Source organism: Perna viridis, chromosome 7 (genome assembly GCF_037379345.1).
Source record: "Perna viridis isolate PV_CMFRI_1.1 ecotype Kerala chromosome 7, ASM3737934v1, whole genome shotgun sequence".
NCBI lineage: Eukaryota > Metazoa > Mollusca > Bivalvia > Mytilida > Mytilidae > Perna > Perna viridis.
In genome coordinates, this window is record NC_142451.1 from 34,002,159 (window position 1) to 34,019,224 (window position 17,066).

General features: G+C 32.4%; 1 protein-coding gene across 1 annotated transcript; it reads left to right on the top strand.

The window, feature by feature from the left end:
* Positions 1-1,538: 1,538 nt before the first annotated feature.
* LOC148612410 (26S proteasome regulatory subunit 7) lies at positions 1,539-16,859 on the top strand. Its single transcript, XM_088593830.1, has 11 exons — positions 1,539-1,702; positions 3,675-3,712; positions 4,287-4,368; positions 6,968-7,042; positions 8,116-8,272; positions 8,756-8,924; positions 9,288-9,452; positions 11,786-11,873; positions 12,656-12,858; positions 13,434-13,530; positions 16,652-16,859. The coding sequence occupies exons 1-11, from the start codon at positions 1,627-1,629 to the stop codon at positions 16,807-16,809; spliced, it is 1,308 nt and encodes a 435-aa protein (XP_088449956.1). The 5' UTR covers positions 1,539-1,626; the 3' UTR covers positions 16,810-16,859.
* The last annotated feature ends 207 nt before the right edge of the window (positions 16,860-17,066 follow it).

Below are 17,066 nucleotides of genomic sequence, written 5' to 3' on the forward strand. Positions count from 1 at the left end.
GGATTTATTGTTGAATTTTGAGCTAATCATAATCATGCCATCTACTTGTACCTATAATTTACATTGAATTGATATGAATTCATGGTTTCCTTGTATAAACCCTACAAGACTGGTAAATTGTGATTTTTTTTGTTTACAAGTTAAGACAGATGTTGAGGTGAGGATAATCATACCATAAGCTCATGATGCACCTGTTTAAAAGGACATCTTATCGAATGATAATTATTAGTCAACTGTGCTGGTAATACCTGTTCGTTGATCAGAGGGGGTTGGCACCCTTTCTTTTTACCAGAAAATTAGTCATTTTCATGTGTAAAATTGACAAAACATGGAAAATAATGTCTTAGCATCACCATCACATTGGCTTGCACCTCTCCTTTTCAAAGAATTCTAACAAATAAACTTCTGGAACAGGGTTGTGTTGCTACAAGATTGAAGTCATCCCTATAGAAGTTTTATGTTGTGGTCGTCATGATAAAATCGTGGATCGCTACGGTGTATCCATCTGCGCCATGAAAACTGATTTGTTCAACGTGTCATGGTTTTCCTTTTCTCTTTCATCTACCCCGGACTTGACTTTTTATGAGCAACTCGGCGGGTGTATCTAGAAAAGCAGAGGACGCTTACTCTACTGGCGCACCTGGTCCATGCTCCCAAGTTTTTAGTGGAGTCATAGTTGCTAATTTGCTTTTGTTAATTTGTATATTTGATTTTAACAAAATTTCATGTTCTTTGTACGTCTGTTTTCCATGTCTGGTCTTTGTCCCTGGATAACATTCTTCTTATTACCGTTATAACCGTAGTTCCCTTGATTACTCTTTGAAGCAAAAGCAGTTGAGATGTTAAAGAATTCTTACAATAAAAAATTCTTCAATTCCAAAACTTGATACTTTGGAAAAGTCTGATCAAAATCAAGCAGAATCAGACACAGCTCTTGAGATTCAAGATATTGGTAAGGAAATTGAATCGTCAGCAGATAAGTCGGACCAATTTGATTTAATAACCAAATGTTTTAGGTCCTGATGGTAATGTTGATGTGTGAACTTGATTTTATCAGAGATCATGCATGTGACAATGAAATAAAATGTTAAATGGCGGGAAAATATGTTTTAATTTGACTGGTGTAATGCTCTGCTTAACTAAAAATTTGGATCTCCCTTGAAATCCATATGCAAAAAATGACCCCCCCCCCTCTTTGAAGTTATAAAAAAAAACTTTTCCACTTACAGAAAAAAATGACCCCCCTGGATATATGTATTTGTTTGTTTAAATTTACAAATAAATGTCTACGGTTTGAATATTATTTGTAAATTATTATATATAGGATGCCGAATTTAGAGGTTTAACCTAAAAAAAAAAACAAAGCTGTTATGCACGTGGCTAATTACAATTTTCGTTATGTTTCTGCTAAGTTTACAGCCAATGAAATGAACATCTCGTTAGCGAGAACACAGCGCTACTTTATATATTTATCGGGCATTTTTAAAGAACCCAAAGCTTTTCCGAGAGGAAATAATCGCCATTTTCTTGCAGCATATTTCTCTGTTTCCTTCCCCTTTCCCTATGATATCCCCTGCCTGGTTCAGCCATATACAGTTCAAGCCTTTTTCTGTTTCATTATAAGAAATGGGGAAAGACTATTTAGGCGCCGACCAAAGAAAAATAAACGAAACAAAGGATAATGAAGATAAGCATATTCAAGGTATACACACACACTCTTATTTGTAAATTCATTCAAATCTATAGGATTTAGAAAATTTGGTCAATTTTGCTTTATCACGGTCGTGACCAAACTTGCAAACCAATAAAATTGGAGGTTATGGCCTTTAATTTAGTGATAATATGAGACAAGTCGTTGATTGGGATTACAATTTTGAGAATGGGTCATCTTTAATGATCTTCGGAATTTTAATGGGCCATTCTTCAACATTCTTTGCTTAACATATCTGATTTTGATGTGATATTTTCGGCAGAAATGTGTTAAAAGCACATGACCCCCTGTTATCCCAATCGCTGCAAGTGTAACAGGAGATGTTCTTACCAAACATAATATGAGGAAGGCAATGGCCTTAAATGTGAGTGAAGTTCAAAGCGAAAATATCGGGTTTCCTTTTAAAAAAAATTCATGACTTCGTGCCATTTATCATTTTGCCAAGTTCGTTTAGGAATTTTGCATAAGTAATTAGTTGGAGACGGCAAAGGGAATTGCAAATATTTGTAAAATTACTGGAAGAACTTTTTCAGAATCTACTTAGATTGCAGGGTTTCATTAAGATCCTTCCAACCAGAATTAGCTTTTTTGAAAAAAATAAAAGATATCTTTTAAATGCATTGTGTAGCCAGTATTTTTAATATTTATGAAGCTTCATTGTACCCTGATTTAGTCTTTTGCCTGGACGAAAGTTTCTCAAGTGTCAGTTTAATGAATTTTCAGACCAAATGTCTGGCATTGGTATGGAATTAGACACCCCCCAAAAAGTCATTTCTGCTTTAAGATTGCGACCAAATGAATTGAAACAAACAAAAATGTTGCTGTCCCTACAGTATTATCCAGTTGCCATCCCTAGCAAACCTCTTGGTCAGACAGATTGTTGTTTGGTCAGGTCCAGCAAATTTTTTCAAGTTGTCTGACTGAATGTCAGACAGGGCAAAAAATAATGCCAGGTCTAATGTACATGGTGAATACAATGTGTACGTTAAAAGTTGAATGAATAAAACAGTCTTTAAGAGAAAAGAAATGATAGAAGTTTCCAATTTCCTCAAATATGTTTGTGATTGACAATATGTGTGCATGTACTTGCAGTTTTCTTGTAGATAGAAGACAGATACATGTATTAACAATTCTTTGATTCTAATATGAAAATTTGAGCATAACCCAGTCGATGCCAAAATTGGACTAGTGAGACCAGATTTTTAACCAGTATAAAAACCAATTTACTAGTTGGTAAATAAGATGCATATGGACAGTTAGATCTTGTCCTACACTTGCATGTAAATTTATTGTTCTGGTTGTGTGATTTTACATGTAGTACAGTACATGTACAATTTAAGTGATTATCAAACACAGAAGTTGAAGGCACAAAGAACATTAAGACACATTTCAATAAAACAAACAATTCATCAGATATAGATGAGATACATACATGTACATGGATTGAATTTTAGAATTTTTTTACACTTGCTAAAGTAAATTTAAGTTTTTGGGATTATTTCTGTACTTTACCTACATATGTATATGACATATAGAATTCCGCTAGCAAATTTTAGCAAGTGGAAATAATTTCTACTAGCAAAATTGAATTTCAACTTGCATTTAACAAGTATTTCTCCTCAAATTTGATCACTGATGTAGATACAAAGAAGTGTGGGACTGATGGGAGAGGTCTCATTATTGAGTCATGGTAATGTATTACATGTATTTTACATGCAGTAATGGAACAATTCAAGGCAAAAAAATTTCTTTAAAAGTGGTGGAAATGCATTCCTTCTGTACATGTTCATGCATATGAAGGAATAGTTTTACACATTTCCAGGTATTATAAGATACAGTATCTTATGTATCTTCTATTAAAAACTTGAATTTTTCAGCTTGCTTCTTGTTTTATTTATATGTATATAATTGTATACATTGTATTTGTGATCTAATATTTTCATTTTCTAATTTATTCTTTCAGCACTTGATGAAGGAGATATTGCTTTATTAAAGACATATGTAAGTGACATTGATATCTAAATAATGATAAAGATTTTACCAAATATTATTTATATCGTGCTTGTTTGATGTTTTGACAATTACATGTACTTGGAATAACTTTAAAAAGTATTCCATAATAGATCTTTCTCAAAGATGTGACATTCTTTAATGAGAGAATTTTTTTGGTTTCAATAGATAAATAAAATATAACAAATAATTAAGCAATAAATTTCTGTTACAGAAGACCTAAAGATTAAATAGTAGAATTATGTAACTGTTTATTACGAGTTGAGACTTCATCACAATCAACTTCATTTTTGAAAGCGTAAATCCTTGGCTTATGTCCATGTACAACCCTTTGGATGATACTTATATAAGCCATGAGTGACACCTTCCTAATTTTTTTTTCTATTTACTTTGGATGTGAGACTGTTCTTTGAAGAAATTGAAGGTAGATAATGAATATTGTTTAGGGAATGTCTGCAGTTGGAAATAATCTTACATGGTTAGAATCCATACAGTATGTAATGTTGAGATTGCTCACAGTCACTATCATTTGTTTACATTTATATATGTATTTTTATAATTTAAGGGAGTTGGACAATACAGTAGATCTATCAAAAGTGTAGAAGAAGGTATCAAGGAGACAATGAAAAAAGTGAATGAACTAGCAGGTAGTTTGACTTTGAATTGCTACTTTTGTCATATTAAAATCCAAAGAAAATTTATGTTTTCATTGGTCTTGAAAGTCCATTAAATGAGTGTTTCAAAATGTAGTATATTTACTTGCAAATTTTCTTTTATTTGTCAGTGTGATTAATCTCCATGTGCCTTCAGTCCTGGTCGGACATGTACATATGTTACAAATACAGTATATGTAAAGAAAATGTTAGTAGTAATTATTATTTTGGACTTGTATATCAAGGAGTTAATCTAATGACTGAGGAATAATTCAAGGAGAGTCATAATTATGAAATAATTTTATTGATTTGTAACAAGCTTTCCGATTGGTTGGTGCTCTTTGAGTAAACCAGGTCATTTTGTATTATCTGACGTAAATAAAATTGATTAATCTGCAATCCACGATTATCAATGTTTAGGCTGTCACATATTAGAAATTAAACGGAAAATTTTAAATTTACACTTTTTAAATAAAGAGGGTTTGCAGTCCTACCACAACACTTGTTACTCCCGTAGTGGTATTTATTCAATGTGGATCCTCAAAAATTCAAAAGATCTTTTGGGGTCAATCAGTTCAAGACTATTATCATAATTTATAATAGCGTTAAAACCTATGATTTTTTAACACTTTATATTTCTATTCCCCATGCTCAGTTAAATTTCCGACTTAAAAACATTATACATTGTCGTTTTTCCAAAAAAAAATGGTACACCTAGATACAAATGTATAGTTCTTGGTAGAGATTCCTCATACTTTGTAAGAAATAATTCCAGATCATCTTCCAAATATACAGAAGACGGTGTTTACAAATGCTGGAATTTTTAATCGACAACATATTTGTCCAGTGTGATGGACAGGTTTTCAACAAACGATCAGCATTCCAATGGGAACAAATTGTGCTCCTCTGCTTGCTGACCTTTTTCTTCACTCTTATGAAGCTTACTTGATAGCTGATCTGACCTGAAAGAAAGAATATCATTTAGCTAGATCCTTTAATCTCAGTTTCCGCTATATAGATGACGTATTATCTTTAAACAATCCTAATTTTTAGGATTTGATACATCGCATCTACCCCAAAGAACTTGAGATAAAGGCTACTACAGACACTGTGAAGTCAGCCTCATATCTTGACCTTCACTAAGAAATCGAAGGTAAAGGAAAACTATTGACCAAACTTTACGACAAACGTGATGACTTTTCATTCAGAATTGTCAACTTTCCTTTCATCTGTGGCAACATCCCTTCAGCACCTGCGTATGGAGTGTTCTTATCACAACTCATACATTATGCCAGAGCTTGCTGAAACTACACTGACTTTTTGTATCACACTAGAATTCTAACAAATAGGCTTCTGGGACAGGGTTATGTTGCTACAAGATTGAGGTCATCACTACAGAAGTTTTATGGTCGTGACCATGAACTCATGGATCATTACGGTGTATCCATTTGTGCTATGAAAACTGATTTGTTCAACGTGTCATAGTTTTCCTTTCCTCTTTTGACTACCCTGAATTTGAAGTTTTATGAGCAATTCGGCGTGTTTTTCTAGAAAAGCAGAGGACACGTACCCTACAGATGCACCTGGTCCATGCTCCCAGTTTTTAGTGGAGTCCAAGTTGCTCATTTGCTTTTGTTACTTTGTATGTATGATATTAGTTACTTTATGTTCTTTGTTGTGTATGTCTGTTTTCCATGTCTGGTCTTTGTCCCTGGATTACATTCTTTTGATTACTGCTATAACCTTGGTTCCCATGATTACTCTTTTATAAACTGCAAAGCAGTTTATTCTGCGGCTATTAAGTATAAACTTCAGTAAACCAGGTTGTTACATTTAACCTGTTCAAAAATAAGAAACATTCCTTTGATAATTCATGGAGGTTCCATTTTATCATTGATATACCATTTATGTTGCTTTATTTTACCCCAAGTGCTAATTTGCTGTTATATTGTGGTATCATGCTGTCATCATCACTCATAATCTTTTGATGTCGGAACAATAACTTGAGGATATTGTATGCATCTCTTTGAAATGGAGGAAGTTTTTGTTGGACTGAAAAGGATATAGCCCCAACATTTAAGAATTAGGTGACCAAAAAGGGATAAGAATATTTCTGACAGAAATAAATATCTTAATTAACTTTGTAAAAAGTTCTTAATTTCAAATTTAAATTTCTTGAACCACTTTATTTTGGCCAGATTTTTGTCCTGCGTCAAACATATTTAAAGCACGATCCAAATTTAGAGCTGTGTCAAGTTTTAATTCTGTGTCCACACTTGTCCAAACTGTTCTGGATTTGACCTTTACGTTTGCATCAAGCTGCACAAACCAACCATTTTATTAAGACTGTATTTTAGGAACTTAGTTTTGGTTAGAATGAAGTAAGAGCTCTATGCCATAGTTTTTAGAAGCCAAATGAGCATTGTAAAATCTCATATTATAAAATAACAAGTGGGTTGCTCTTGGCTTATGGATAGAAAGCTTTAATATGAACGAAACAGTTTATAACTAGTTTGATATAAGAGATTTAGGATGCTAACAAATCAATTATATATCTTTTTTCGATTTTATTTCTATAATATGGATATTTCAGGTATCAAGGAATCTGACACCGGGTTAGCCCCACCAGCACTTTGGGATTTGGCAGCTGATAAGCAAACTCTGCAGAGTAAGTGGTATTTAATCTTATGATAGTATACACATTGCAGTATTCCATGAGCCACAAAACTAGTGTGATTTGATTCAAATTAAACTAATGCATGTTTTTCATTTTTCATTAGACACTATGTATTTGATAATTTTCATTTGAATTCCCATTTGATACACATTCTGTAGGTATGTTTACACAGCAAAATCTGAATTAAACAATTGAATCAAGCAATTTTTTGTCCATTATGGAATGCTAAGTGAATTGTTAGGTATGAATTCAAAACATGGTGTGAGTGTCTAAGTGCAGTCATTCACATGTATTCATAGAATGCTAAATAGGTAATATGAATCAAATGTACATTACATGTGAAAGAGGCTTTAATTGGTGTGAATTGGTATGAGTTTGATACATTTTGAGAAAGTAGTGTTTAATACTACAGAAATCCACTCTTCCAAGACCTTTTTCAGATTTTGATATTTTTTATTGTTTAAATGGCTATCACTTGAAATATTTACACATGTATATGAAAAATTGTTCAAAAATTTGACTTGTACATGTCAGCAAAATTGTACTGGAGTGTCAGTAGTGGGATGATTCAAATAAATAAAAAAAACTGGTTTACTAGTGAACACAAGAAACAGAGATGATCTACATTCACAATGTAGTGAAACAAATAAAGAAAGATTACACATAAAAACTGAAGACAAGGAAAACAAAATGTCACACAAAATAAACTGATTTCCAACCGAAATAAAATTGTAAGAATCACTCCTATTTGACATTTAGTTTTCTTCAATTCATTTTTATTAATATTTTATTACTTCAGCTACAAGTAAAGGATAAGAAGAATGATAAGACTTTTAATTTGTCTGATATGATATTGTATCATTGATTTGATGAAATATGTAACATTTCTTTTTCTTTATCAGTTAAACTCTTTCATGTAAACCCTATTTATTGTAAAAATGCAAAACAAATTTAATTTTTTACACTTCAGGTTTTAGTGAATCATTTTAATTCTTAAACACCAGAAGTTTGAATAAAATATTTGATTGCAATTTTTTTCACAAATGAATGATATATCTTTCTAGGTGAACAACCATTACAAGTGGCAAGATGCACAAAGATAATTAATGCAGACTCAGATGATCCGAAGTATATTATTAATGTCAAACAGTTTGCCAAGTTTGTTGTTGATCTGGGTGATCAAGTAGCACCAACAGATATAGAGGAAGGAATGAGAGTTGGGTAATTACTAATTTTGAACTATTCAAGTCTATCTTCAAAGGGCCATTTTTTTTCAGCATGTACAATTGTACTATTTTTACTCATAAGTTTAATCATATGTCCACATAATTTTAAAACATTAATGCCTATTGTCTAGTCACAAATTTCATGGACAGATGTGCCCTCATAAATTAGTTTCTATAATTAAATGTATTTACTAAGATATCTATCTATTTTTTCAAGAATTATATGAATAGTTAGGAACATTACAGACATATTAAGATTTCAGTTTTACTTTCAAGAGTGGAAGTATCTGAACTTTTCCAACTTTGAAATCAATTGCTGTTTTATATATTATGAAATTTTTGTCAGAATATATAGATGAGTTTTGTTTATAAAGAATAGTTAATCAGTAGTATTTGTTGCATTTTGTTGTAGTTGTAGTGTACTGCACTTTCTGGTTAATGTAGCCTTTGTAATGTTGATGTATGTGTCTTTATTCAGGGTAGACAGAAACAAATATCAAATACATATACCCTTGCCTCCTAAGATTGACCCATCAGTAACGATGATGCAGGTTGAAGAAAAACCTGATGTAACATACAGTGATGTTGGAGGTTGTAAAGAACAGATAGAGAAACTCAGAGAAGTTGTAGAAACCCCACTATTACATGTATGATACTATTTTAGTCTTTCACAAATGTAAGAAAAGATTTATTAATGTTGTACAAAATGTTTACAAGGGTTTTTGTGAAATTTTGTATTGTGACAAGGCATCATTTGTACTTGAAATATTTTGTTCGTAGTTGATTTTGGTTTATTTGGCACCTCTCTTGTGGGATACCTGTTTAAGTTATTGATATGATCCACTTGCAGAATGACTCAAATGTATCTACTGGTGTAATTTAATTGTTTAATCACCTTTACAGTATTGTTTATATTTCATCATTCTGGTTGTGTTATATGGCTTAGGTAATTTTGATCATATTGCCATGGAGAAGTCAGTATTATTCACTTGTCCATTAACTATTTGTAGCCTGAAAAGTTTGTGAACCTTGGTATAGAGCCACCCAAAGGGGTATTACTGTTTGGTCCTCCAGGAACTGGAAAGACCTTGTGTGCCAGAGCTGTAGCTAACAGAACTGATGCCTGTTTTATCAGAGTTATAGGGTCAGAACTGGTTCAGAAATATGTTGGAGAGGTAAGGTTATGGAATGCTGGAGTCCCGAGTTAGAGGTGTGTAGGAGCTGCAGAAGTTTGGTAAGTGATCTGTCTTGAGTGGAGAGTGAGTCTACTAGTTGCAGAAAGTCTTGCCATTGAAGTTGTAGATCTTCTGAGTCCATGGAAAAGTGGTCTGCAAGTGAGTAAAGTTCTGTGAAACCATACAGGGAAGGTAGACTGTCTGTTCCATTAAGGTCGATGATGGATAACTGGTCGATAATATTGCAATCAGTGAATCTGGTAGTGATGTTGTCAATGAGTTTTTCAAGGGATTTGAGTGTCTTCACCACTGAAGTCTTAACCATCCCAAGGTTGACATCCCGGCGTTAGAACAGAAGTGAAAGTGTACAAAGGTGTGGTAGTGTGTCGGCTAGCAGTAGTAAACATCTGAGAGTATCTGGGTCTTCGAGGCTTTTGAGTATACCATTTCCAACTGGGTCAGCACTGATTTCTGAAGTCTCGAGGTCCGCAACAATGGGTTGGTAGGATTGACAACTGAAGTAACTGCTTGGTTGTGGGAAAGCCATCTATGGTGTTTTGCTTGTTTGATAGTAACAGGTGCCTAGTTGAATGCAATCTGTACGGCTTTAAGACTGGCCGTGTGGTTACTACTGTATTTGTAGTATTTGTAGAGTTTCTCAAGTGTGTCATCAATCTTTTTCATCGTTGATACTGAGTTGAAGCTGACCAGGGTTGCAAGAGCTAGGCGGTGATCTCTGCAGTGAGTAGATATCAGAGCTGGGTTTCATCTTTGAGTCTAGTGGCTACACCAGTCTTCCTACCAGTAAAAATGTACATGTCATGTATCTATCAAAATTTTAAAACAAAAAGCTTATTTCTTCATTATTAATTAATGAATAAAAGATAAAAGGAATAAATGGGATATTTTAAAATATTTAAACTGATTTAGTCATGGTCATTACCCTGACAGGCTTACATGAAATTCAGAAACAACATTGCTTGAGCAAAAATTGCCACAAAATGTTAAGGATAGGCACAGAAAACTAGGGTAGCAGGACACAGACATATTATTTTTTTGCCTCATATAAATATTTTTAAAAACATTGTTTTTCCTAAAATGAAGCTAAATAATTAAAATAGAACATGTTGCAATGGAAGCCTTTAGGACAGCTTTATATACAAAATAGATTTCACCAAATTTAGTAGTATTTTAGTCAGTATAAATGAAAAAAAATTAAGAAATAGACGTGAAATTATTGTCCTCAAGAGCTTTTTGAGGTATTTGTCCCTCAATTTCTAGGACCTTTGCAGTAGTATTAATCAAGGTCTGGCACCTTCAACTCTTTTCATTGTAACTTTATTTGGGAGGTTTGATTTTCCTCAGTTGGATCATTGATATGAAATTTTGAAAAGTTCAGGACCTTCCACTTTTGAAAGTAAGTTTGCACCCCTGTCATCCAGTCAAAAGTTTGTCTTAGACTGACATTACATGTACATTTATGTGTATATTCCCAGTCAACTTTTAAATGGGTGTGTAGAAGTCATAAACTTCACTTAAAAGAAATACATTTACTATTGAATTGAAAACTCTGACGGTCTATCAAATACATAGATAAACTAACTCTTGCCACTGGTTCTTTCTTTCAATTATAATCCTTGTTTTGATTTAGATTTTAACCATGAAAACCTTCATTTGTACATCCCTACAATCATTATTCTATTGATTTCAAGTAAAAATCTACTACAAAATTCCAGAATTTACAGTTCTAATTATAGATCTGACAAATCCAATCTGATTGATTAGGGTATGTAAGTCTCATTCTAGTTTCAGTTTCTTTACTGGAATTTCTGACGTAGAATGTATTGAAAACCGAAGACCTATCTGCATTTAATTGTTTACTTCTGGGTACTCGAAACACTGTATATCTATGCAAAATCTTCTGTTTTATTTTTTTTCTTAATACCTTGATCATGTAGAAATAGATATTTTTCATTTTTTATTGGCATTTTCACACAAAATGATGTTTTGCCCTTAACACTGAACTCAACACTCTCTAAATGACTTATCTTCATGCTTTTAAATGGTAGACTTTGACCCTTCTCGTGAAGTCATGGGGTCACATGACAAGACTTGCATACCCTATTAAAGTCATTTGATATTGTTGAATTCATATGCCTCTTTGTTGATATTTGTAAAAGTTGTTTTATGCAGGTTGTGTGGAAATCAGGATTTGAATTACCAATGTATTTTGGTTTTTTTTGTGAAATAATGAGATGAATGTTATTGAATTAGATTATTTTTATGAATGTTATTGAATTAAATTGTTTTTAGAAGTAAAATATTTTTTTCAGGGTGCAAGAATGGTTAGAGAATTGTTTGAAATGGCAAGGAGCAAAAAAGCTTGTATTATTTTCTTTGATGAAATAGATGCAGTTGGAGGTAAAATTTTTTTATCTGAATTAAAACTTTTATCACCTAAAAGTGAAATATTTTTATGCTCAACCTTATACTGTTGCAAGAAGGGTTAAATTAATAAATGTGTGTACGAATCTAGGTGCTTAACTTGGAATGGATCTTTGATGAATTATTTTTTATTTACAATGGCTCTAATTTGGTTATTACTACTAAATACAGATCTGTTTCCTTTTTTGCTATTTACTATTATCTATTTAGGCTCTTCTAGTTTTTTGCCACTGTCCTCTTCATGGTATATATTGTGTTAATTTGTTCATATGCATAGTTAATTGCCCCACAATGTGGCAGTATATTCTTTCATGTCCCAATAGATCCCCTATATTTGTTTTTGTTATATGAGTGTTGATAAACTGCTGTTACAGGACATTATATGCCTGTTTCCCATTGCAGAGATTTAGTCCCAAGAGTCTGAAATAAGAAATCAAAACAATGTAAAATGAAAGAAAGCTTCCTTCCAGGATGAGGAAACACTACCAAAAAATAATTTAAATCAAACAATGCATTTGTGAGTTATCCTTTATTTAATGTATGGATGGAAGGATGAACATATTGAAGTATGCCATAATATGTCCTTTAAAAGGAGAGGCATATAAAAATGTGTATGGCAATGAACAGCGAAAACTTGTTAGTTTTGTAAGAGTACAGTTTCTGGTAGTATTGCATTTTTTCCTGGGAAATCATAAGTAGTGATAGTTTTGAGTTTTTGATCAATGTTACAATTTATTTTCTGACTTTTTTACAACCAGGAGCTAGATTTGATGATGGTGCAGGAGGTGACAATGAAGTTCAGAGAACTATGTTAGAGTTGATCAATCAGTTAGATGGATTTGATCCCCGTGGTAACATAAAAGTTCTTATGGCTACCAACAGACCAGACACATTAGATCCTGCTCTGATGAGACCTGGTAGACTGGATAGGAAAATTGAATTTGGGTTACCAGATTTGGAGGTATTGAAATAAATTTTATACATTGTGCAATTGTTACGAAAAGGTAAAGATATTGAATAATCATTTGACATAAAATCACAAAATAATGCATTTAGTACAGGATGATTACTATGAAACTTAAAAACTGCTTTAACCATAAAGGTTCTAAGTAAATTACAGTAAGATTTGAATTACATACAACCCATGTTGCAGTATTTTATACTGAATGAAACTTATTGTAATCTCAACATAGATATCATAACAAATGTCTTTACCAGATAATTTTTAAAAAAATTATCAAGATATCTAAAAAATGATGTTAAATGGAAAGATGTTACATGTTTTCTTGTATAAAAGGCAATTTGATAAAAGATAAATAGTTTTGAAAAACCTTAAAGGATAATTAATTCTAATGTTTATTTGGTAATTTTTATGCACAGAGGTTTTTCACTATATATATGAAAGGAAAAATATTTTGTAGACTTGCACAGAAGAATACAGCTAAGATGTTAAATGGTAATGATTTAACAAGCTAATCAATGACATCTATACATGTTCCTGTTCTGTTTTTTTTTCAAATTGTTTGCTTCTTTTAGGGAAGATCTCATATATTTAAGATCCATGCTAGATCAATGAGTGTAGAGAAAGACATCAGATATGAGTTACTCGCAAGACTCTGTCCTAACAGTACAGGTATGTACATGCTGTGTGTTCTGGTGATTCATTGCTCTATTGTTTGCTATCTTCTTTGCAGTTATCTCCCATAGAACTCTAGACAATGAAATCTACATTTCATAATAATTTATAAATTCAAAGTTCTGTTTCCATTATGCTGAAATATTTGTAAAATTACCAAAATTTATGTCTGACAGTTCATTAAAAAATTATGCAAATTTTTAATTATATTAAAGTTTTGAGTTGAAGGAAAATTATTCTCTATTTGTTTAAGACACTTCATAATTCTATTATATGGGTACATGAATATTATTTTGTTTTGTATTCCAATTGCCAACTTTGTACATATTTTGATGACTTGCTCTTGTTACATTATGAAATTTTTAAACCTTTCTCCTTAAAGTAATATGAAACAAGTTTGGGTAATAGAATGTTATGTGTTAAAACTACTTTTTACAAATACATAAAAACCAAGTCTTCTGTGTTCATTCAGAGGAAAAGAAATTTAAACTGCCACAAGATAAAAAGTGATTAAATCTTGTTCTTAGTAATGATGAGAACTGGTTTGTTTTGCAATTAAGTCACTCAAATGATACATATATCAGTGCAGTAATGTCAATGTGAGTAGCACATTCAACTGAAGATTGCCGATTATGCCATCACTTGGTGTCCGTTGACGTTGTCGTCGTGGACAAATTTTAAAAAATCTCCTCTGAAACTACTGGACTGACAGGTTTTAAACTTGGCATGATTGTTCCTTAGGGTGTTCTGCACAAAATGAGTGTTGGGATTTTTGATCCATGAAAAAACATGGCCGCTGTTACTAAAAATAGAACATAGGGGTCAGATTGCAGTTTTTTGCAAATAACCCGAAAACCGTTGCCTTTAGCAAATTTCTGGTTGGGGTTATATTGTTCAGCACCATGTGATGGACCTATGGAAAAATTTTCAAAATGATTGGTCAGCTGATGTAGGAGTTGCGGCCCCTGAAAGTTTTTTTTTGCATTTTTTGCATGTGCAACTTTGAAAATCTTCTTCTCAAAATCCATTCCACAGAATTCAATGAAAGTTGGCATTTATGTTCCTTAGGGTATCCCACACAAAATGATTATTGGGATTGTTGATTCATGAAAAAACATGGCCACTGTTACTAAAAATAGAACATAGGGGTCAGATGGCCGTTTTTTGCAAATAGCTCAAAAGCTGTTGCCTTTAGCAAATTTCTGGTTGGGGTGATATTGTTCAGCATCATGAGATGGACCTATGCCAAAATTTTCAAAACGATTGGTCAACTGATGTAGGAGTTACGGCCCCTGAAACAGTTTTTTTTGCATTTTTCGCACATGCAACTTTGAAAATCTTCTCAAAATCCATTCCACAGAATTCAATGAAAGTTGGCATGATGTTCCTTAGGGTATCCCACACAAACTGATTGTTGAGATTGTTGATTCATGAGAAAACATGGCTGCCGTTACTAAAAATAGAACATAGGGGTGTGATGGCAGTTTTTTGCAAATAACTCAAAAGCCATTGCCTTTAGCAAATTTCTGGCTCGGGTAAAATTGTTAAGCATCATGAGAAGGACCTATGCTTAAATTTTCAAAACCATTCATTGACTAATGTAGGAGTTACGACCCCTGAAACAGTTTTTTTGTTGTTTTTTTTTTTTCACATGTACAACTTTGAAAAACTTCTTCTCTAAAACCATTTAAGATCATTGAATGAAAATAAGTATAATAGTTCTTTAGTGTATTGTGCTCAAAATGTCTTGTGATTTTTAATCTGTGAATAGATATGGCTGCCTATACTAAAAATGGAACTTAGGGGTCATAAAACTAGTTTTTGAAAAAAAATCAAAAATTGTTGCCATTAGCCAAATTCTGGTTCAGGTCATGAAAAGGTTATGAAAAGCATTTCTTGCATTTGACAATTTAGTTGATTTTATCTTAGCCTGTCTCATTCCTCAAGTTTTTCAAATAAGCAAATGGTTAACCAGGTGAGCGATTCAGGCTCCCTTGAGCCTCTAGTTTTGATTCAGTAATTATGATTGTGCACAAATATCCCACCAAATTTACTTCAAGTAGGAGGTTGTTGCTTGTGTTTTGAAGAACTATCTGGCAGACTCAATTTGAGAAATTACTTTTTTCTTTGTAATTCACGTACATTTTTTTTCATTGTGATATTAAAATACAATTCCATCTTAGTGCATCTATCACTGAAGATTTATCTCCCTGAAAAACAAGAATTTGGAGAATTTTTATGTATATGGCATTTTATAAATATCAACCTTATTTTGCTGAACAAAACAATCATATACCTTGTTCAATTCCAGTTTTATATGGTTAAAAGTCCTGCTTAGAACAATTGTCTCAAACCTAAGATCACTCAGAAAGAGGAAGATCTCCATTTATTTATTTATTTTTTTTTTAATTTATTCCTCTTGAATTTGTATCTCTGTGGTAATTAAAAATGATACATTTATTAATTTAATGGAATTGTACCCAAATGAAGAAAGATAATGGTTATTATTAGCTTAAAGAAAAATGAATGTGATTGACACTTCATATTGAACCATCCATTTCTCCCATACTATACCAGTGATTTAAAATGAGAGTAACTTTTTAACCTCCAGGTAGTTTTTAAATTCTGTGAGATGTTGCCCAACATTTGACATTTTCAGAGTTTTCTACAGATTTGATGGGAAGAACTGATTCTCTTTTAGCCAGTGTCACAGGGGCCACACCCCAAAAAATCAGCATTTTATTTTTGGTCTGATTTTGAAAAAAAAAATTGTTTATTGGAATTCTTACGAAAATCTCTGCCTTCGTTTTTCAATCAGATTTCAGATATCTCTTACCATTTGTGAAATATAAGGGGTAAAATGGGCCACATCCCATGAAAAAAATCAACATTTATGAGACATAAGGTGTCAAAGGGGCCACACCCCAAAAAATCGACTTTTTAATTTTTGGTTTGATGCTCAAGTGTGTCAAAAACTAATATTGTGTCTACACTGTTCAGGGTTCGACCAATGCGGTAATATCATGCTGTGTTTTTAAATATTTTAAAATGAAAAAAATGTTTTGGTTGTAATCTGCATTATTTTTAATCTAAGTATTATTTGTTTTCATTATTGTAGGAGCTGAAATAAGAAGTGTTTGTACTGAAGCTGGTATGTTTGCCATCAGAGCTAGAAGAAAGATGGCCACTGAAAAAGACTTTCTTGAAGCTGTCAACAAAGTTATTAAAGCTTATGCTAAGTTCAGTTCAACACCAAGATACATGACTTATAATTAACTTTTTGTGCTCTCCATTTTTTTGGGTTATTAAATTGTATGTATTAATAACTTGCATTGTTGTTATATCCAGGTTGCATTCCATGTTCTTTGTAACAATTGATATGTATCATTATTTTTTGATTAATTATACATGATTATTTGGCTTTTGATGTGGGTCTGAACATAGCAGGGTTCTCAATGAGCTGTTTTAGCATGGTGGATGCCATGGTTTTATATCCGTTGTCATTTGCCATGATTAACTTTTACCATTATCGC